Raw genomic sequence first — 24,489 nt, 5'->3', positions numbered from 1 at the left:
CACACAACTGGTTCATTGTCCAGTTAGCACGCAGGTCACAAAGGATGCTGCAAAGCTAAAAGAGGAATTTGATTTCCTGATTATGTTGTAACATTTGCAGCAGTTGCATGAAAAAAAATTGTACATTTCATCAGTTTTCCTTTTATTCTGCTATCATCCATCTATCTATATATCTATCAAAAACACATACTGAAAGCAGAAAGGTACCCACAAACCAGAAAACAAAGGTCATGTGTAAGTGGAACACCCCCTTTTTTTTTTTTTAAATCCTCTCTGCGTGCACACACCATGGTTACTGCAATACCTGTGAAATTTTTGTTATCTCTGTACCGGTATGGGAAGTATTTATTCAGTTTGTCCACTGGGTGGCAGCTTGCTGTCAAATTCTACAGATAAAATGGAACTCTTCATCTGAAGGGTAACGAGCCTTCCTAGAGGAGCAGTGATTGGATAAATGCCATTTTATTAATATTATATAGGAATTGTATAGCGCCAACATGTTCTACAACATGAAAGCATTCAGTACAGTTACAATACAATTTAATACAGGAGGAATCAGAAGGCCCTTGTTAGAGCTTACAGTCTAGCCAACTTGGCCCTCTGAGAATGTTACCTCTATGAGAGAATCTACATACAAATAAATATGGAACAAAATGTCAGTTTTCCACTTTGTGGAACTGATTTCTTACAGAGTGATAAAATAGTGATTTATTTTGACGGTGATTTTGAATGGAATTAAAATTAATGCTTTGTGTTTGCAGATACGGGGTTTGAAATTCCGAATAAATTTGTAGTTGGTTATGCACTGGACTACAACGAACACTTCCGAGATCTCCATGTGAGTATGCTGACAGTACACTGCCAACAGAAGAGTGATCATTACAGTCAAAGCACAAAGATCTGTCATCTTTTTAATCACTGCCTATTTTATGAGTCAATATTGTAAATTACAATCAGGAAATGTATATAGGAACCAGGGACGTACCTAGAGCATTTAGCACCTGGGGTGGATCCTATATCTGGCACGCCCCCCCCCCCCCCCAGATGGGCAGCGCACCACATGTCAATGTCAAGTGACATTAGGGTAATATACTGGCAGATTAGGTGATCTAGCACCAGGTTAGGGTGGTATATAGTGCCAGGTAAGGGCAGGGCTGGACTGGGACAAAAATTTGGTCCTGGACTTCATCCAGACCGGCCCACATTTTGCAAACACACGCAAAAACAGTATATAAACTATACGCAATGGTGGAAAAAAAAAAAAAAAGTTAAATTATTTCACTGTAAGTATAAACAGCTTTTTTTTTATTATTTAGAGAAAAATATGCATTCCAACATAACAGACGCCTTTAGCATTAAATGTGTAAGTTACACTCCGTTCAATGGCAGGTGTCATAAATAAGGAAAACAGTTATACCAGTGGTCATTAATGCATCAGTGACCAGTGGCAGTACATTCATTCATCATCAGTGATCATGACCAGCAGAGACAGTACATTAATTCATCAGTGACCATGGCTACCAGTGGCAGTACATTCATTCATCAGTGACCATGACCAGTGGCCATAAATTCATTCATCAGTGACCATGACCAACAGTGGCACTAGCAAATTCATATATCAGTGACTGTGACCAGTGGCATTAAATTATTGATCAGTTACCGTGACCAGTGGCATTAAATTATTAATCAGTTATGGTGGCCAGTGGCATTAAATTATTAATCAGTTACCGTGGCCAGTGGCATTAAATTATTCATCAATTACCGTGACCAGTGGCATTAAATCATTCATAAGTTACCGTGGCCAGTGGCATTAAATCATTCATAAGTTACCGTGGCCAGTGGCATTAAATCATTCATAAGTTACCGTGGCCAGTGGCATTAAATCATTCATCAGTTACCGTGACCAGTGGCATTCAATTATTCACCAGTTACCATGGCCAGTGGCATTAAATCATTCATCAGTTACCGTGGCCAGTGGCATTCAATTATTCATCAGTTACCGTGACCAGTGGCATTCAATTATTCATCAGTTACTGTGGCCAGTGGCATTCAATTATTCATCAGTTACCGTGGCCAGTGGCATTCAATTATTCATCAGTTACCGTGACCAGTGGCATTCAATTATTCACCAGTTACCGTGACCAGTGGCATTCAATTATTCACCAGTTACCGTGGCCAGTGGCATTAAATCATTCATCAGTTACCGTGGCCAGTGGCATTCAATTATTCATCAGTTACCGTGACCAGTGGCATTAAATTATTCACCAGTTACCGTGGCCAGTGGCATTAAATTATTAATCAGTTACCGTGACCAGTGGCATTCAATTATTAATCAGTTACCGTGGCCAGTGGCATTCAATTATTAATCAGTTACCGTGGCCAGTGGCATTCAATTATTCATCAGTTACCATGACCAGTGGCATTCAATTATTCATCAGTTACCATGGCCAGTGGCATTCAATCATTCACTAGTTACCGTGACCAGTGGCATTAAATTTATATTAATGCCACTGGTTACGCTAACTGATTAATAATTGAATGCCGCTGGTCAATTATTAATTTAATGCCACTGGTCATGGTAACTGATGAATAATTTAATACCACTGGTCACAGTAACTGCTTAATAATCAGTTACCATGACCAGTGGCATTAAATTATTTATCAGTTACCATGACCAGTGGCAGTACATTTACCCCTACCCCCCCCCCATGCTGCATATTACAGAAATCAGATAATGACAGTAATAGACTCAGCTTATCATGCAGCCTGCATCCCGTATAGCATCTGATGCTGTCTGGACTTGCTGCACTGCAAGGAATTATCAGGTTCCTCCTCCTCAGCGGCGCTGGCTCCTTGGTTGCAGTCTTGCAGGCAGCTGAGCTTGGGCAGCCGCTCGCTACGCTCCTCCTGTATCTGCCAGCCTCCCCCTCCCCGGCCGTGAGTGACGTCACGGCGCCAGGACAAGGAGGCCGTAATGTTAGGGGGAGTTACAATTGAGTGGCAGCATCACGATGATGGTGTCTGTGTGCCGCCGCCGCCGGGTGCAGGAGCGGAGCCAGCCAGAGTTATTATAACACAATGCAGACACGGAGAGAGAAGTTTAGTGAGTCAGTGACACACTGACAACCGGCCCACTGAGCCAATCGGCCCACCGGGAAACTCCCGGTAGTCCCGATGGCCAGTACAGGCCTGGGTAAGGGTGGTATATAGTGCCAGGTTAGGGTGTTATATAGGGCCAGGTTAGGTGGTAAATAATGCCAGGTCAGGGTGGTATATAGTGCCAGGTCAGGGTGGTATATAGTGCCAGGTTAGGGTAGTATATAGTGCCAGGTTAGGGTGGGTAAATAGTGCTAGGTTAGGGTGGTATACAGTGCCAGGTTAGGTGGGTAACTAGTGCCAGGTGAGTGTGGTGTATAGTGCCAGGTCAGGGTTGTATATAGTGCCAGATTAGGGTGGTATATAGAGACAGGTTAAGTCTGCATGTAGTGACAGTGTGTATTGTTCAGTCACTTACAGCATGTCAGGTAATGAAGATTCACGGGCTCCTGTGGTCTCTCCTCCTTTTTCTTCTTTAGCTGTGGGAGGGGGTCAGCCTGAGGGGAGGAGTCTGTAGAAGGAGTGGAGGAGGCACCCACCCACCACCTCCAGCTGCTTTCGGAAGAGTGAACATCCCCAAGGGTCAGCCTAACTTGATAAGATGACCGTTGCAGACAGCCTCCCCCACATCGCTGCTGATCTGATCAACTATTTACAAAGCTGCAATGACAGGGAAAGTGCAAGGTCCCTGAGCAGTGACTAACCCCCCCCCCCAAATGTGTGTCACCCAGGGTGAACCGCCCCCCCTCCCCCGGTACGCCACTGAGCGGAACATAACCACTCTGTATGATTTCCCCTGAGAAGGACTAGGTACAATGGACTATGGGATTTGTAGAGTGCATAGGGCAGTGTAATACTCTATCCAAACAAACAGAAGTGAGGGGTGAAAAGGAGAGGTTCAGAAGCTCACAGAGGAAGTTACGAGGAGGCAGAAAAGCACCTGTGCCAAGCGGCCGACCTCCTGTGTTCAGAATGCAGTTGAGTAGCTGTTTCCACATAGAACCCGGAAGCAAGTTGAGATCACTGGAGTAGTAGTGTCTATTCAGTGACTTCCAAGGGCATTAGACAGGTATGGCACATACAGTGCGTATTGAAAAGAATCGCCCCCCTTTAAAATGACCAAATTTTGTTGCTTTGCAGCCTGAAATGAAGACAGACATAGTTTTTGTTTTATCTGGCTGAATTTACTAGTGCAACATATAATATACAAGTGAAAGATATACAGTTGTGCTCTTAAGCTCACATACCCTGGCAGAATTTAAATTATCTTTGCCATTTTTCTGAGAATATGAATAACACAAAAAACTTTTTTCTTTCACTCATGGTTAGTGTTTGGCTGAAGCCATTTATTATCAATCAACTGTGTTTATTCTTTTTAAATCACAATAGCAACAGAAACTATCCAAATGACCCTGATCAAAAGTTTACATACCCCAGTTCTTAATACCGAGTATTGCCCCCTTTAACATCAATCACAGCTGGAAGTCTTTTGTGGTATTTGTGGATGAGGCTCTTTATCTTCTCAGATGGTAAAGCTGCCAATTCCTCCTGGCAAAAAGCCTCCAGTACCTGTAAATTCTTGGGCTGTCTTGCTTGAAATGCACGTTTGAGATTTCCCCAGAGTGACTCAATGAAATTGAGGTCAGGCGACTGAGATGGCCCCTCCAGAACCTTCACTTTATTCTGCTGTAGCCAATGACAGGTCGACTTGGCCTTGTGTTTTGGATCATTGTCAGGTTGGAATGTCCAAGTACGTCCCATGCGGAGCTTCCTGGCTGATGAATGCAAATGTTTCTCCAGTATTTTTTGATAACATACTGTATTCATCTTGCCATCAATTTTGACCAAATTTCCTGTGCCTTTTGTAGCTCATCCCCAAAACATCAGCAATCCACCTCTGTGTTTCACAGTAGGAATGGTGAACCTTTTTATCATAGGCCTTGTTGACTCCTCTCCAAATGTAGTGTTTATGGTTGTGGCCAAAAAGCTCCATTTTGGTCTTATCACTCCAAATTACTTTGTGCCAGAAGGTTTGAGGCTGGTCTCTGTGCTGTTTGGCATATTGTAAGTGGGATACTTTGTGGAATTTGCGTAGTAATGGCTTTCTACTGGCGACTTGACCATGCAGCCCATCTTTCTTCAAGTGCCTCCTTGTTGTGCATCTTGAAACGGCCACACACATGTTTTCAGAGAGTCTTGTATTTCACCTGAAGTTATTTGTGGGTTTTTCTTTGCATCCCGAACAATTTTCCTGGCAGTTGCAGATAAAAATTTTAGTTGGTCTACCTGACCGTGGTTTGGTTTCAACAGAACCCCTCATTTTCCACTTTTTGATTACAGTTTGAACACTGCTGACTGGCATTCTCAATTCCTTGGATATCTTTTTATATCTCTTTCATGTTCTATACAGTTCAACTACCTTTTCCCGCAGATCCTTTGACAATTCTTTTGCTTTCCCCATGACTCAGAATCCAGAAAGGTCAGTGCAGCACTGAATGAAAGATACAAGGGTCTCTCTGGAGTCCAGAAACTCATTGATGTTTTATATACACACACACTAATTACAAGCAAACAGACCACAGGTGAGGATGGTTACTTTTTAATTCAAACCCCTTTGTGTCAACTTGTGTGCATGTTATCAGGCCAAAATCACCAGGGTGTGTAAACTTTTGATCAGGGTAATTTGGGTACTTTCTGTTGCCATCATGATTTAAAAAGAGTAAACACATTTGATAATAAATGTCTTCAGCCAAACGCTAACCATGAGTGAAAGAAATGTTTTTGTGTTATCATTCATATTCTCTGAAAAATGGCCAAGAAATCATAAATTCTGCCAGGGTATGTAAACTTATGAGCACAACTGTAACACCAACATGTCAGAAAAAAAATCACTGAATTGGAAAAAAGGATCAACCCCCTTATGTCAGTATTTTGTTGGACCACCTTTTGCTTAAGTTACTGCCTTTAGTCTTTACTAACTTTGCACATCTAGACTTTGCAATATTTGCCGAATTCTAGACTTTGCAATTCAATTTTAGTCTCGTCTGATCATAACACCTTTTTCCATGTGCCCTCAGAAACTTCAAGGTGCGTTTTTTAAGATGGTCAGATGAGAATACAATTTAATTTTTTGGCCTCAATATGAAATGTTTGTCAGAAATCCAATACAGCTCACCATCGAAGTAACCCCATTCCTACAATAAAGCATGGGAATATCCTTTTATGGGATGTTTCTCTGCCGCAGGGACTGGAGCACTTGTCAGGATAGAAGGAAAATGGATGGGACAAAAAACCATTCAATTCTTGAGGAAATTTTGCTGACCTACTACCAGAAAGTTGTCAATGGGAAGAAGGTTTGCCTTACAACATGACAATGACCCAAAGCAAACGGCAAAAATGGAAAAAGAAATACCGCGCTTAAACCTATGAATTCTAAAAATAAACTATAGCTGCAGCGCACTTTGTAAAATACATACAAACACATAAACAGAGATGCAGACAAAGCTGCGCAATGAAATTATAAATCGTGACACAAATTAATTCAAACCATGTGACATCAATTGACCATAATCATAATTCAAATTTTAAAATCAATTTAAATTAGAAATAAATGATGTGTTCTGGTGAAAAAATATATAATAATAACCAGTCCTCATATTTCAAAACAATGAAGAATAATATCTAAGTCCAGTGAAGTAGGTGAAAGTGATGTTTAGTAGAAAATCCTTATGTGCAAACCACAAAACCACCAATATATGTGAACCTCCACCACACAGCATATGCGCTTACCAGAAGGTAAGCAGTGAGAACCTTGTATTGTGGAATCGCCCTCCAGACATCAGACCGACAATGGCAGAAGTTGGCTATGGATGTAAAAAGGTCAAACCCAGAGATCGCAATTCGATCGGTAGATCAGCACCCAACGGTGATAATCTCAATGAAAAGACGGAACTCGTCATAGTGTGAACCAGTAAAAAACTATTTAATATATTAAGAAAATATTGCACTTACATAAATGGACACAATAAAAGCTTGTAAAAGAACTGCCGGCCGGCTTGCAAAGACCTGTTCTAGACAGCAATGACGTCAGCACGTCTCCCCCCGACGTACGTTTTGTCAAAGAGTGACTTAGTCATGGGGAACGAAAAAATGCACAGCAAAAATGACCACACAGTGGTTGAAGGAGAAAAAGGTGGATGTCCTTGCATGGCCTAGTCAGAGTCCAGACTTAAAGTGGTTGTAAACCCATTGGAAAAAAAAACAAAAAAACTGCAAAACAAAGGTATAATGAGCTAGTATGCATAGCATACTAGCTCATTATAAAGTGCTTACCTTAGATCGAAACCCCCGCAGCGGTCCCGCACACCGCTGTGATTGGCCCGGAGCCGAGATGACATCACTCCCACACATACGCGCAGGAGCCACCAGTAATGGCAATGCACCTGGAGAATCGTCACGAGCGAGCCATATCTTCAGTGCGCATGTGCTGATTATGTCGGCACATGCTGATATAGTGAATATCTCCTAAACGGTGCAAGTTTAGGAGATATTCACGGTACCTACAGGTAAGCCTAATCATAGGCTTACTTGTAGGTAAAAGTGGTGTGTAAGGGTTTACAACCACTTTAAACCCCATGAAAAATTTGTGAAATAACTTCTGCGCACTACAGTCCACAAACGGTCACAATCAAATGTAACTGAACTTGAACTGTTCTGCAAAGAAGAGTGGACAAATATTGCAAAGTCTAGATGTGCAAAGTTAGTAGAGACAAATACCAATATACTAAAGGCTGTAATTTAAGCAAAAGGTAGTCCAATAAAATACTGAATACTGACACAAGATGGTGATCCTTTTTCCAACTCAGTGATTCTGTTTTTGAATTTTTATTTTTTCTGACATGTTAAAATTATAATTTTCACTTGGCTGTTATAAGTTGCACTAGTAAATACAGCTGGATAAAACAAAAACAGTTTCTGTCTTAATTTCAGGCTGCAAAGCAACAAAATGTCATTATTTTAAACGGGGGGCGATTCTTTTCTATACCCACTATACACACAGTATTTACATTGGTCCAAGCTGGATCAGTGTGACTATAATATATCCATACCTGGATTTCTTTTTTTTAGCCTCCCTGAAGGTATTCCTAAGTGTGGCTCGGGGTGGATTTTCAGTACCAAAAGCGGTAACCCCAAGCCACACTCAGAATCGCATCGCAGAATACAGCTTACTTGCCTTTTCCCCAGGATCCTGCGATGTCTCCCCGCAGTGTGCGACGGCTGTGTCTCCACTCGATTCATCACAGAGCCAAGTTTCGTTCCCTGCGAGCATTGTGACGCATGGGGACGGAGCACGGCGCCAAATTCAAAAAGTGAAGAACACACTATACATACAGTACACTGTAATCTTACAGATTAAATTACAGTATGAAATAATTTCACATCCCTAGTGGTTTCTCCAGTGCCCTGCATGCAGTTTTATATTATAAATACTGTTCTTTCTGCCTGGAAACTGGAGATTGTCCATAGCAACCAAAACCGTCCCTTTACATCAGCGGATTTAGACCAGCTAGAAAACAGCGATAATAAATTAGAATCACTCGCAGAATTGAGTGATGACGGATTTCCCCGGGATTCATTATTGAACACTGAAAGTAATGACAGCGACAATTCTGCAAGTGAGAAAATTTCAGTGTTTTTGATCTGATTACATTATTGAATCATTTTTATTAAATTATTTTTATAATTATTTATAATTATTTATGATATTATAATTTATGATTCCGTGTTTCAAACTTTATCATACCCGGGATGTCTACTAGACTCTGGTTTGGACAGATTTAAGTGTTAAGTTATTCCTAAGAATTACAGGCCTACAATATAAAATGCCAAATCTCCATGCAAAACAATTGTACCACTTTGAGCATCAAAAATCTGAAATAATCATACCGCCAGGGAGGTTAAGGGTCAGTTCACACTAGAATCGCGATATGGCAGCCTATTAATTTGAATGGGCTGCAAATTGCACTGCAACAAATGTGTTGGATTTGAGATTTGCATTTGGGGTGCCATTAACAATGTATTGGCACCCACAAATCACAGTGCGTTTTACCCACAGTGCAGGAAACATGCACGGGAACACATCTTTCCAACATCATGTTCTGGTATGAACTGGCCCTGTCTGTAGAAAAATTCTGACTGCAAAATATGCATTATATTTCCTGTGATTTATAATGTTTATTATACATCTAAACTTAAACTCAGTTAAAAAAAAATATTTGGTTCTTGTCAAACACGGCACCAAATAGCGTGAAATGCTTTCTATATCACAGAGCTCCCCATAATGTGATTCTAACCTCCTAAACTATTGTCACCCATGAATTAGTGTTATTTACAAAGTACTGCTGACAATACTTAAACCATGTTATCTGTGTGCATAGTTCAATAGGATCATGGTAATGTATCAGTAAAAATGCGGAACGTTTGACATCCACAGGCGACATTCAGAAAGGCGCAGGCACCTATCCTGCATTCAGGCTGCCTTTGTTAGTCTGTATCCAGTCGGTGCTGTGCACGGCTGTCAAATTTTGAATTGGCATCCCTGGCAGTGGTGTGCAGAAAGCCATATCAACCAATCATAGGTCAATCTGCCCCTTCACGTGAAAGGTGCTTTTGACTGACTTCCAAGGATGTAGGTTCCTGATGACTGCTAATGTTAGAAGATTATTGGTGATATGAGTGTAAGGGATGACAAACATTCAACCTTAAATATCAGACCTGGTTCACACTTGTGTGATGTCAGACATCGCATGTGATTCGCACCCACACTGTGGTGCCGATCACACGCGATGGCTGTACAGTGAGAGTTCAGCGATACAGTTGTATGGCTGAATTTGCATTGGATTTGCATAAAAAAAAGTACAGGGACTTTTTTTTTTTTTTCCTGCACTGGAATCGGATCACATGGGTGAGAACACCCATGTGATCCGATTCCAGTGCGGGAAAAAAAAAGTCCCTGTATAGATGCGATACTCATTGGCTCACTGACTTTGACAGCAACGGGAGCCAATGGCATTTGCTGCTGTGTCTCAGCCAATCATGAGGGAGAGTCTTGGACAGCCGAGGCTCTCATGCAACATTGCTGGAAAGATATGGGGCTTAGATAAATATTTGGGGGGGGGGGGCTGCTACACACAGAAGGTTTTTTTATCTTAATGCATAGAATTCATTCTTTCTTTAGTAGTAGCGCAGACCACATGGAAAAGCACATCAATTTGTATTAGCGAGTTACCAGTACTAACATATAAGATACTAATGGAGAAAGTGAATGTCAGAATAAACACAAAGCTGAACAAAGATGGCATAAACAAAGTGTGACTAATGCCACATACACACCACCGGACTTTTTGACAGCAAAGGTCCAATGTAACGAGTCCGTCTGACAATTCAATCGTGTGTGTGTGTGTGTGGGCTCCATCGGACCTTTTGCTTACCAAAAATCCATCAGACTTTAGAAATGGAACATGTTTTAAATTTTCCCACCGGAACTCCGCCGGACCAAGAAATCTGTTTGTGTGCATGCTAGTCCGACGGACAAAAACGGACGCTAGGGCAGCTATTGGCTACTGGCTATGAACTTCCTTATTCTAGTCCGGTCGTACATTATCATGTTCGAATCCGTCGGACTTTGGTGTGATTGTGTGTGGCCAAGTCCGTTCATTCGGAAAGTCCATCGGAAACTCAGCCGAAAGTCCGTCGGAAAGACCGTCGGACCTAGTCCCTCAAAGTCTGGTCGTGTGTACGCGGCATAAGCTGTATCAAACAGGAGAGACAAAACACTGTTGCTCACTTGCTTTCCAAATTCAAAGCGGACCTTCGGTTATTTTTTCAACTTTCCATCTATTAAATCTTCTGCCCTTGTTGTTTTAACTTTGGATAGTAAAATATTTTTTTTCTGCCAGTAAATACCTTATATAGTCCACTTCCTGTTTTCTGGTAAAAAGCCTAGGCTTATGACATCATGCATCTCTTCTCTCTCTTCTCTCTCTTCTCTCTCTTCTCTCTCTTCTCTCTCTTCTCTCTCTTCTCTCTCTTCTTCTTCTCTCTTCTCTCTCTCGTAGAGACTAATAATAAAGTGAATACACTAAGGTAAGGGGGGGAGGTTACTAATATAGGGGAGAACTTTTATATCCTTATTGTATTCACTCCCCCTTACATCAGCAACCCCCCCCCAGACTGGCCTGGTGGCGCTGTCACTGACCTCCTCTCAGGTGCACCATGCAGAGCTCCAGCTTGGCAGCTCTTGTTTAATTCTATAGTCTCCTCTCCACAGTCCACAGATGTCTGACTCCTCCTATGACCCCCATCCAGGCGGAGCTCCCACTCTTGACTTCTCTCCAGACTCCCCCCTCAGAAACTGCAGACATGATAAAAGACAAGAGATGGTCGGAGGCTGCGGACATGATACAGGAGGTGGACAGGCTGTGGACATGGTAGTTTCCTCCTCACCCCCTCACAGTAGCTTTCTCCTCTGTCCACCTTCATATTACCTCTCCTCATCAGTGTGTCCTCCTCCCGTGTCCTTTTACCTCTCCACAGGACAACACATCAGTGTCCTCCTCTGTTCCTGCATGGCTTCAACACCCGCCCCCCCCCCCCCCCCCAGTAATGTCCTCCTTTGTCCCCTTTTTGATATCCCCCCTCAAACAGTATCACTCTCCTCACCCCTCCTCGGCTCCTCCTCTGCTGTGGTGAGTGCACGGTGCGCTGCGGCACCGCCATGAACGAGTGGACTGACTTCTATTCAAAAATGGAGCCAGGCAGCACCATTACACCAGCCGAGCATGTACAAGCTTTCCCAAGCTCTGCCGACTTTAGAACGGTGCATGCGCAGTTGCATGGTCGGTTCACAGCCATCTTTTTACGGGCAGCAGCGACCGTAACGGACATTCATGGGCAGCCCGAATGTGGGCTTAAATTTACAGGCTGCCCATAAATTAATGGGCGGTTGGCAACACTGGGGAGGGGGGATGAGTCATAAGAGGGCCAATGAGAGCTGCAGAGCTAGAGGTGTGCTTTTGTGTCTTTGTAAATCCAGAAAGTGAACAGGCAGCAGCTTCAGCTGCCCACAGTTAAAATGGCTGCAGCCAGACTCAGTGGAGGGAGATTTCTGAGTATATTTGGCAAGTACAGAATCACAATATATATTAAATAATATGCAAAGTGGTTGGAGGGAAACTTCAGAATGGCAAAGATGTTTTTTTTTATAAATTGAGAGCAGACTGCAGTTCCTCTTTAAAGTGAGCTTGTTGGTTTCAGTCTCCTGAAGTCACACTACAAATCATTAGAGCGCCCTCTAGCTTGCAGCCTAGTAATAGCATTACTGGGAGTTTTATTTTATTTATTTTTATTTTTTTTTTACTTGCTACACTTTAGTAATATTGGTAGGTGTAATGTAATTTGTAGTTCAAAGTTTTCACTATATCCATGACTGTTGGGGAATATGTCTGTCACAAAGCCAAATACCTGTCCTAGTCTTTGATGGATGCTCCCATCCTCTGACTTGCAGGCCTCATACTAGTTTCAAGGCAATCTCATTCTTGATAAAGTTGAGGTCATTCGCCACAAGTATGCAGGCGGGGGATCTAAGATCTGCTGCTTACATCAGATGTTTTATGAGCAATTCCCTTTAATGAATATCCATTTTTTTATGTATGATCTTTGTTTATACCTTTTTAAATATCTCAAATCTCTTCAAAGTATTCTTAGGAGCTAATGCTGTTTGTTTTCAGCATGGGCCTATTAGTATTCAGTCCATGCTGCTTTGGGTGCAAGGTAACAAAAGTTTACAGAAGAAGGATTTAAAGTGTCTGTAAAGGCTGAAAGTTTTAATCTTCCATGCATTTTATGCATGAAGGTAAGAAATCCTTCTCTGCGTAGCAGCCCCCCCCCCCCCCCCCCAGTCCACCTAATACCTGAGCCCAGCGATGTGCACCAGTGCCTCGGCCCTCCTGGGTCTCTCCTTCCTGATTGGCTAAGACGGCAGCGGGAGCCATTGGCTGCTGTCATTCACAACTAGTGAGCCAATGAGGTGGGGGGTAGAGTGAAGTCGCGGCTTTGTGTGTGAATGGACACGCAGAGATGACACCTTTTAGAGCAAGCCTGCATGGGTGCCCCCATTGCAAGCTGCTTGCCCTGAGGGCAATTGGCAGGAAGGAGGGGCCAGAAGCACCGGAAGGGGACCCAAAAAGAGGAGGATTGGGGCAGTTCTGTGCAAAACCATTGCACAGAGAAGGTAAGCATGCCATGTTTGTTATTTAAAAAAGAAAAGGTTGACTTTAACCGCTAGCCGACCAGCTGCCGCAGTTGTACTGCGGCAACATGGCATCGGATGTGCGAATCGCCGTTATGTTATGTCGGTAACATAAACAGCCACTAGGGGGCACACGCCCCCCCACTTGCTCACCGCCGGGCTCCCGCGATCACTCGGGGCACATGGCGTACCGGGAGCTGTGTGTGTGTAAACGCAGTTTCCGGTTATCTGAGGTGTGAACTGACAGATCATCTGTTCATACAGAGTATGAGCAGCTATCTGTTATTTTCCCTACACAGTCCCCATCCCCCTTCAAAAATTATTAATAAAAATGCCATAAACTATCCCATATTTTGTAAACAATATAACTTTTGCGCAAAGCAATCAATAAACGCTTGTTGCGATATTTTTTTTTTTTTACTACAAGTTACATGTGAACAGCAATGCCACTTGCCAATGATATGCTGGGGTTTGTTGCCTTCTTCTGGATCAGCTGTGGGTATAGGATTGTGTATATCAGATTCTATGATTTTCTTTTTTTTTTTTTTTTCTTTTTCATTTTTATTGGTTAAACTAGATGGACTTGTGTCTTTTTTCAACCAGACTATGTAACTATGTGTATAGTGTATGTATCTGACAGCCGCTGCTGGTCACACACGCTGTGTGCAGGCAGTATTTACAGCCACTGGCAAGAAGCTACTGATTCTAGCAGGCGGGTGTCCATGGCTGCATACAAACTGTGAATGTAGCCTAATAAAAATATGACCCAATCTTGGTTAGTACATGAAGAAGTTCAAGGCATTGGGTATAATAAATGACATACTGATTTTATTTTTAGCTATTTTAGCTCCTGCCTTTTGGTAGGTTTTCCCAGTTCTTGCATTGTTTCAGATCCACAAAACACAAGGGATAAAAATAATCCAGTGCTGCAATCTGCACGTTAGGATGATTTCATTAATTAGGATGCCGAGTGAAGACATCCATGAATCGCCTTGGAAACCAAATGCAAGTGGGAAGATTAGGTCTATAACTCGTTACTGATCTAATAATCACCACGAGGTGTTGAATTTAATTTTCCCAAGTACAGTTTGTTTCTATCTAAGCTGGTTTCATTTTACACTATTTTCCAGATAATTCAATAAGGTGGTGCAAAAACACATTAATATGCAAAGTTCTGACTTTGTTTTTTAAGTGCTAGGGCAAGTGTTAGAGGTGGGGTTTAAGCATCTAAGCTAAAATAAATTACAAAACAATTGGCCTCTACAAAGATGACATTGAATACCTAATGCTTTTGCTCATTGCACTAAGGATCTCTGCAAGATGATCTACCAGCTGAACATCCTGCAGAATCTGACACTTCCAGGAGAGTCAGATTCCTGCCCCCCTGCTGTGCTCGATGGTTTAATCCATTGGCCCCACATTAGTAGAGAAAGAACACAGTATTGGCTTAAGATTGGTGGATCAAACCACCTAATGTAGCAGGGGACCTGAAATCAGACAATCCCATAAGTGCCAGTTTACTTTAATGCAAAAACAAACAAAAAAAATGGAAACTTTAGTGCATAGCTCCCAACTGTCCCTGATTGCGAGGGACTGTCCTTGATTTGGAACAAAGACCCAATGTCCCTCATTCCTCCTCATTTGTCCCTCACTTTGCATATACCGGCATTTAAAATGCACTATTTAGCTATCAAAAAGTTTCCCTGTGCTAAACCTTTCATCCAGTTTCTAACTTGTTGCATTTGTACATTTCAAAAGGCAATATAAAGGAATAGAAGTGTTTTTTAAAAAAAAAAGCACTTGTGGGTTTAACTAATAATAATTTTTGTATAATTCTCCTTTAAGGGGGTGTGGCAGGGGGTGTGTTCTATTCCTACATACTTTTTCTAATAAGTGTCCCTTGTTCCCATCTCAAAAAGTTGGGAGGTATGCTTTAGTAGGCAGGATCACTTCACTCCTGCAGAGATCACTAGCACAGAAGACAGGAGGGTTAACTATTCAATGCCTTCTGTTTAGGGAGAACTCTACTCTTCAGTTGCTTTTAAGCATTACTAAAATCTGACATTAATTACAGCAGGCCTGGATCTACAGGGGTGCTTGTGTGGGCTTTGCATTTCTATCACACTGTGTCAGACATCTCAACTCTCCCACGAGTCACGGGTGCGGGCTCCCGGTCCCCCGCGAGTGCTGGGCGATCTCCCGGCTGCGCCTGTCACTCAGCCACAGACAGAGCAGCCCGAGCGGCCGAATGAAGTATGGATGCTCGGAGTGCTCTGGCTGTGGCTGAGTGAAAGGAGGCGCTCCTCTCCCTCCTCCTCCTCCACTACGTCAGTCACACACAGCGGTCGGAGCGGAGTGTAAAAAAAAACTTTGGCCACGCTGTGACAAAAGTCCCGCCCTCCTCCTAGACCAGCTTGTGTGATAGACAGAACACTGCGTCTATCACACGAGCTGGTCTAGGAGGAGGTCCGGACTTTTGTCACAGCGCGCCAAAGTTTGCACACTGAATTCTGAGACACAGCGGGGGTGCCTGCTGTGTGTAATCCAGGCACTGACCGTAGTAAGGCTGCGATTATGGGCTCGGTAATACTTTAATAATTGGCACAGTGAGGCTGCAATTTTGGGCATGGTGAGGCTGCGATTATGGGCACGGTAAGGCTGCAATTATGGGCGCGGCGAGGCTGCGTTTTAATTGGGGGGGGTTTCAGTGGCGGCGCAAAACCTCCCTAAAATGAGTTTTTGCAGGTTGGGATGTCTGCTGTGTGACAGACTGTCAGTGACACACAATGTTCACTTTTTTTACTACTGAACCCCCATATCAGATATTCTAGATCTGGCCCTGAATTACAGTCTTGATGACGGCCTCCTCTTGTCCCCTATTGTCCTAATTCCAGGAAAATCACTAAATACGCAGCAGAAATACACATGTATGAACAGTCTCATCTGCCTAAGAATTTCTGTACTTTTTATAAATATCTGCCAAACAGTATAGCCAAGAGTACACCACCACTTTCTGTGTTCTTTAAGGAATACAGTGGTTTCATTTTTCTGTCTGCAGCCTGCTGATTGGACAACGAAGGAGCAGCAGTTCTGCTAAATCTGCTCACCCTCCTTCCATACCTCATAACATTTTAACATGGGAATGAGGGACACTTACTAGCAAATGTATGTAGGCATATGACACACACCTGTCACTTAACCAAAAAAATGTTAACTAAATCCACGAGGGACTTTTTTTACCACTACTGTTCCTTTTATATTGGCTTTTAAAATTTACAAATGCAGAAATGTATAATTTGGATGAAAGGTTTAGCACTGGGAAACACTTTTTGAAAGATAAAAAGTGCATTTTATATACAACTATATAGATCAGACCAAAATGAGGGGGAAAGAGGGACTTTGTTCCAAATCAGGGACAGTGCCTCGAAATCAGGGACAGTTGGGAGCTATGCTCCTTCTGTCAGCATGCAGCAGAAGCTGATTGACTCCAAGTGCTGCCACTCCCTCTCCAGTCTGTACCGGGGAAGAGAGAAGGCAAATAAGAGAGATTCCGGTACATATGCATTTAATAATAATTTTTAATAAATACATAACTGCATTCAATTGTGTTTTTACATATGCTTGGAGTTCAGCCACTGTAAGACCAGGCCTTTTCTGGCACTTTTTGTTTACATGTAACAATCAGTATTTTTTGCTAGAAAATTTATTAGAACCTCCAAACATTTATATATGTTTGTAGCAGAGGCTCTAGAGAATAAATTGATGGGTTTTACATTTTTTTTAATGTTACACGGTATTTTCTCAGCATTTTTTCAAACGCAATTCTTTTGTAAAGAATTTACTTTTTTGAATTGCAATGAAAAAAAAACACAACACATATCCCAATTTCTTAGTAAAATATAAAAGATGAGATGTTATGCCGAGCAAATAGAAAGCAAACATTTCACACTTAAAAAAATGTTGCATGCCTGTGCAACGGCAACAAACAACGTAAATTTTACTATCCATAGGCGACACTTTAAAAGCCTTTGCAAGTTACCACTTTAGATTTACACAAGAGGTCTGGTGCTAGAATTGCTGCCCATGTTCCGACATTCCTGGTGATACCTCCCCTTGTGTGGGATGATCGCTGTTTGCGTGCATGTGGGACCGATGTGTGCGTTCACCTTTGTGCGCGAGCACAGAGAGGTGGGGGAACTTTTTAAATAGTTTGTTTATATTTTTACACTGTCGCTATAAATTCATTTATTTAAATTTTATATATATCACTTTTATTGCTGTAAACATCCTTTGTGACAGCAATAGGCATGTGACAGGTACTCTTTATGGAGAGATCTGTTTTTTTTTATATTGAAGGGACTAACCTTGGATAGGGACATTATGGGATATCCACTTCACTTTTAGCAAACAAACTCTTCAGAGACACAACTATATATATATATATATATATATATATATATATATATATAGTCCGTATATACACTTCTCCTCTTCCTCCTGCACAAATCTTGATTGCAACACTACAACTCTCAAGACCAGCTGACACTGTTAGGTGATCTGAAAAAAGGCTCAGTCAGATTGATGGAAAAAAAAAACAGGCAGGCAGGGACAGCAGGCCCCTTGTTAGTGTAGAAAAGTCCTAGTGCCCATCTGTTCTCCTGTTACTACTGATCCCAGCACCACCTCTTCAGGCACTGCTAGCTCACCTGGCTGCAGCTGCCCCTTTTACTAGCCCTCCTGGCTAGTCTTCCACAGTTCTCCCAGCTTGACTTTAGGTCCATCCCAGACTGCTCAGGATACCCTTTCAGTCCTCCTGACTTTCTCACTGAAGAGCCACCTGGCTGTCTTCCTCCCTGGAGATTTGCCCAGCAGTGTTCTTATGGTGTCCTCCTGTGCCTCCGTTCAGGACACCCCTGTGTGTCGTGAAGAGGGTCCCTTCCGCAACCAATCTCCCAGACCCAGTGGCGTAACTAGAACCTTCAGGGCCCCGATGCAAGAAACCATGAAGGGCCCCCTGAACCCCAGCCAGGGCCCTTCCCTCCGAGTCCGGCAGTGGAGCTCCAGGGCGTGGTCACAGGTATGACCTTTGTGAGCCCTGTAGTTCCACCACTGGTTGGGGAGAACAGACATCGGACCTAGCGGCAATGCATGGAGCAGGAGAGGGGTACTCTGAGGACACAGGTCATGCGGGGAATGCACAACTAAAGAGCAGCCAGTGCGTTAGTAGAGCATGGAGCTCTGCTAGTCACCCTCCGCTTCCAGCCACCCGTGTGCATGGTGCACTGGTACCCCTAGCTGCCTATGCTGCTGCCGGCCATATGTAGAGGGGGCTGCATGGGCCCCCTGCATCACAGGGCCCGGTTGCGGTCGCAACTGCTGCACCCCCTATAGTTACGCCCCTGCCCAGACTCGAGGTTCGCTCCCCCCCAGGGGGTTACCCCCAAGGGTCTCCGACAGCCTCCTAACACTCCATCTCCAGATTCCACCTTAACTCCACTTCCCCAGTTGGACGGACTCTGAGAATTTGAGGGGGGCCTGCCAACTCATCTGTTGGGGATTGGTCAGGGCCCTCCTAAATTCTCCAGGCAGTACCTTCTCATCTCCACTCCCATTCTTCTGGAAGTTTCCAGCAAGTTCCATAAGTAGGGGAAGGTCTCAGAGATGCTGACTTTGAGTCATCCAGCCCTCCCTGAATCACTCACCTGACCCAGATAAAACAACACAGGCTTAGTTGTCAGCCAAGCTTGAACTATTTTCCTACACTGCAGATGGTTTGCTCATGATGCCATATTAAAGCGAACACAAGGGCACTTCACCAACATCTAGAAAATCAAAAATAACGGTATATAGAACTGTATGGTTAAAAGATGTTGTGACATGAGTATATTTGAGTATATTATTATATATCATCACATTGTGTTAGTGAGCTGAGATTAAAATTGATTGAATCTAATTGTCATGTATTGTTTTTTCCCTTAAAATGTGTGTGTTATGAAGTTTATGAGTAATCGAGTTTTTTTTTTTTTTTTTGTTTTTTTTTTGCTAGCATATATGTCTCATCAGTGAAAACGGCAAAGAAAAATATAAAGTGTGACGGTCATTTCAGCTTTTTTTTTTTTTTTTTTCACGTAAAAAATATTTGTGACAGTTTGGCAGATTGTATGGACTATTTTAGGAAGTATATTGAATGAAATCGAATTCTAATTGTAGTATAAATAAATCCCATTTAGTAGTGTTATGCTTCAGAGTTTCTTTATTTACTGTTTCCATTTGGAAAAAAAAGTTATACTGGACTGAAGTGAAACTATGGATGAAAAACTAAAGATTTGGAATTAAAGCTGAACTCCAGGTAGACGGTTAAATACACAGATGATATACATTATCTCACAAAAGTGAGTACACCCCTCACATTTTTGTAAATATTTTATTATATCTTTTCATATGACAACACTGAAGAAATTACACTTTGCTACAATGTAGTGAGTGTACAGCTTGTATAAGAGTGTAAATTTGCTGTCCCTTCAAAATAACTCAACACACAGCCTGCAAACAGTTTGCTGATGACGAGCAGACTAAGGACATGGATTACTGGAACCATGTCCTGTGGTCTAATGAGAACAAGATGGACTTATTTGGTTCAGATGGTGTCAAACGTGTGTAGTGCCAACCAGGGGAGGAGTACGAAGACAAGTGTGTCTTGCCTACAGTCAAGGATGGTGGTGGGAGTGTCATAGTCTGGGGCAGCATGAGTGCTGCCGACACTGGGGAGCTACAGCTCATTTGAGGGAAGCATGAATGCCAACATGTACTGTGACATACTGAAGCAGAGCAGGATCCCCTCACTTTGAAGACTGGGCTGCAGGGCAGTAGTCCAACATAACGACCCCAAACACACCTACAAGACAACCACTGCCTTGCTGAGGGTAAAGGTGATGGACTGGTCAAGCATGTCTCCAGACCTATTGAGCATCTGTGGGGCATCCTCAAATAGAAGGCGGAGGAGCGCAAGGTCTCTAACATCCATCAACTCCGTGATGTCATCGTGGAGGAGTGGAAGAGGACTCCAGTGGCAAACTGTGAAGCTCTGGTGAACTCCATGCCCAAGAGGGTTAAGGCAGTGCTGGAAAATAATGGTGGCCACACAAAATATTGACACTTTGGGTCCAATTTGGACGTTTTCACTTAGGGGGTATAATTACTTTTGTTAATGTAGTAACAGGAAAAAAAGCTGCCCTTACTAATATATATGTGATATATATATATATATAAACCACTATTAATGTAAAATGAAAAGACAATCCAATATTGATAATGAAAAATAAAGTCCAAAAAATGTGAATAGAAGCTGTAATTAAACAAACACCACCAACACGTGATCCACCACCACATGAATTGCACGCTTTCCAGAGGCAAGCTTAATTAAAGCCTGTATGTGTCCGAACATCAACTCAATAATAGTGCTTCCACAGACCACCTGGATAATATTCGTGCAGTGGGAGACGTTTTCAGATTCAATTCGCTGTCATCACCCTTCCTTATATAAACGTCAATGATGGACCAGAAATGGCAACAACCGAACGGAGCGCACCTCCGTCATAAATTCATAAAAATTGAAGAAAGACTGGCCATAGTGTAAATCCGTAAACTATTGTTTAATAAAGAATAAAAGTTGCACTTACATAAGTACTGTAAAATTAGGCAGATAAAAAACTCTGTGTGCCGGCCGGCAGCATACACCCATTCGGATACGGTCGTGATGACTTCAGCGCGTCAACCTCCCTACGTAAGTTTCGCCTAGAGATGGCGTCGTCTGGGGAACGGAGACCAGACATATTTGTAGCGCCAGCTCCTGAAGAGCATGCACTATGTGAAATGTAATGTTACCTTTAAATCGCAGTTTGGTTTGGATTTGATTACTCTAAATTTTGACCTCAGCATCAGTCTGACTGGACTGAAGGGTGTTCTGCCTGGCCATAGGGGGCGCTGTCACTTCTGACAGGTATGGAAACACAGTCTAGTTGGGTGCTTTTAAGGTTACTTTCTCTCGGAACCAGCCCAGTGGGAGTGTCACTCTTGCTGTGCTTTCTAGGAGGGTGTACTTAAGATGCGGATGGTTCTGGTCCTCCTGACCAGCCCCCAGGACTTTCATGGCCTGGGGTGCGGATCCACCTGACTACGTCTCGGGGCTGGCTAGCCCGAGGCGAGGAAACTGAAAGAAGGATTCGGAGGGGGTCTGGTGCCGTCTCGGTTAGTGGAGAGGCCCAGCAACTGTGAAGTTATCCAGGGGAGGACTCTTCGGGAGAAGGCCACGCAAGGGTTGGCTTCTCAACAAGAGCCTGGACAAGCTGAAGGACCCAAGTGAATCCAATCTAGTGCGGTATCGCCGGACCGGCTGCAAGATACTGGTACCACACGAGTGTTCTATAAGTTTTCAAGTTTCCTTTACATGTTCTATAACAAAGTCTGTGGCAGAGACTTGTTCCTGACTCAAACACCCTGTTGGCTGCTAGGCCTGGTGAGGGAAGGACTATCCAATTAGGGTGAGGATCCAGCTGTGAATGGCTATTCTCTGGATTTATTCAAAGTAAGAGAGTTATTCTTCATTCTGACTTTGATGCTAAGAGTACCTGGACTTTTCACCTAAACCAGGGGTGTCCAAACTTTTTTCAAAGAGGGCCTGATTTGATGAAGTGAACATGCGTGAGGACCGACCATTTTGCCTGACATTCTTTGAACCATTAAGATTTGGTCTATGTGTGTTCGTTCGTGCACTAATACACGCCCAACAACAATTCTCTTGTCTTTGTGGCTGTGTGTGGTGAAGAGATGAACTCAGGTGTATTTTTTGGATATACTGTATTTATTGGCGTATAGCACGCACCTTCACTTTTGGAGGGAAGTTTCAGGGAAAAAAAACCTTAAAATTTTAAATAAAGAACTGTGAAGCAAAATAAGGGTCAGTGCCCATCTGCAGACGCACAATTGCCAGGGATGCAGCGCCCACCATTGCCAGGGATGCAACGCCCACCATTGCCAGGGATGCAGCGCCCACCATTGCCAGGAAAGCAGCCTCACCATTGCCATGAATGCACTCACCATTGCCATGAATGCACTCACCATTGCAAGAAAAATACACCCACCATTGCCAGGAATGCACCCACCATTGCTAGGAATTCACTCACCATTGTCAGGAATCTACCCACCATTGCTAGGAATTAGCTCACCATTGCCAGGAACACAGCCCCACGATTGCCAGGAATGCACTCACCATTACCATCAGTGCAGCCTTGGAGGGGGCAGGACGAGCACCAAAGACATCCTACAGGAGAATCTCCTGTTTACACAGTGGCCTCTTTAAGAGAAAGTTCCGCCTCCTTTGATGGACAGAACAGTTGTCCAATGGCAGTGCCGGAAACGGGACTTCCTATTACAGAGGCTGCAATGTAAACAGGAAACACTCCTCCTATGGGCACAGCACTCGTCTGGCCTCTTCCCTCCAAGGCAGCCGGATTATATATCTTTTGTGGCCCTGGCGCTGGGAGATCGTCAGGGGCCACAAAAGATATACATGTTTAAATAACCAGGCGGGCCGTTCAAAACCAGACCGTGGGCCGGACTTTGGATATGCCTGACCTAAACCCTCTGATCCTATACTGAGAGACTGTTTGTTTAACTACTTTTTGCAAATAAAAATCCCTTTAAGTGGATGTGTCATCAGTCTCTGCAGTTTTTGGGCCATCTACCTCGGGGAACCCCTAGACTCATACGACGTGAAGAAAGTAATGGTAAGCCCAATAAAATCAGCCGCTCCTTCGGGGGTCAGTGCTACATATTCCAGAATTTATTGATCTCTTTATGAAGTATACAATGTATTACAATATACCTGAATTACATTTTTACTCGCAAATCGAAAAATGAAAACCATTACACACTTAATTCAAAAGAGTAATGCTGTGAGGTGCAGGGTTAGGGGAAGAAAAAGAGGTCTCACCAGTTGTCAAACCCAAGAGGCAGGATGGGCACCTAGGAGATCAGATCAATGGGCCACCATGTCTTTACAACCTATATGCATAATAAAATTCATGTCAGTCAACGACTGGTGAGTACAGGGGACCCACTCATCATATGCTAAAATACATATACTGTACTGTACATAGCAATGTGTATGCAACTGCATGCTAAGCACAAAGTTCAGACGCTTCCAATTATGAATAGAGACATCATGTGCAAACAGAGCATGCGCAATGACCTGTTGCCAAGCCGACTGCCGCTCTGAATATGGAGGGAAAGAGGGGCAACTAATTCAGCTAGCTCCACCCTGCCAAGGACCCCCGGCCCACAGACAAACCAAATGCCAATAGCTGGTCCAAAGCAAAACAATACATAAACACTTCTAAGCAGACCCCCTATAGAGGCAGGATAACCACTACCAATCACCACCAAACCCCTATATATGACCATCCTCAATGTTCTCATATTGAAGGAGTCTATGGATCATGATGGTAAACTACAAACATCAATCACTTGAACTAAAAGCTTTATATTGATTACATCAGCATCAGCATCACACCTTTCCTCGGATCTTAGGGAACATAGCCGACCCCTTTCCATCCTCTCCCCGAGTACTCTACGCTCTGGAGATTCGGACTGGTGTACAGCCTTCTGCTTCTGGTGCCTTTGGAGAATCTGCCCACGTTCCTGAGCACCTACATCATACCATGACAGTGTTCCATCAGGTACCTCCGGACATCTGGTGCACCCGCTTCATCCCCCAGGCAGCAGTGGAGGTGGGGCAGCCATCTATCCACCCCCCTTGGCTCCCCAGTGTTTACTGCTGCTACCGTGAGTTTTTGTGCACATGGAGCATTCCATTTCCACTTGATCTGATATCTTGTTTTGGATATATTTTATATGTATCTCTTGGGAGAAATACACACTATTTGTTCCTTTGCCAATCAAGTTTACATGATTCATATGGATTTAATCATCATTGACTATATACCATCCTCTGGAACAGCGCTCCCCTAGTTGTTTATACTAAGGGCTACAGGGATACCAATGAGCCACATGTCCATCCAACACCC

The 24,489-nt window shown here is 43.2% G+C and overlaps 1 protein-coding gene across 1 annotated transcript in view; it reads left to right on the top strand.

Moving 5' to 3' along the window:
• Positions 1-19,640, top strand: part of PRTFDC1 (phosphoribosyl transferase domain containing 1) — a 76,506-nt gene extending 56,866 nt beyond the window's left edge. Inside the window, exons 9-10 of the mRNA XM_077490988.1 lie at positions 762-838; positions 19,452-19,640. Of these exons, the coding sequence (XP_077347114.1) occupies positions 762-838; positions 19,452-19,499 (125 nt within the window). The 3' untranslated portion in view covers positions 19,500-19,640. The remainder of the gene's footprint in view (positions 1-761; positions 839-19,451) is intronic.
• The last annotated feature ends 4,849 nt before the right edge of the window (positions 19,641-24,489 follow it).

The sequence above is a fragment of the Lithobates pipiens genome, unplaced genomic scaffold (assembly GCF_037356315.1).
Source record: "Lithobates pipiens isolate NorthernLeopardFrog02 unplaced genomic scaffold, aLitPip1_a1.2 Scaffold_19, whole genome shotgun sequence".
NCBI lineage: Eukaryota > Metazoa > Chordata > Amphibia > Anura > Ranidae > Lithobates > Lithobates pipiens.
This window is presented reverse-complemented; position numbering and strand designations above follow the sequence as displayed.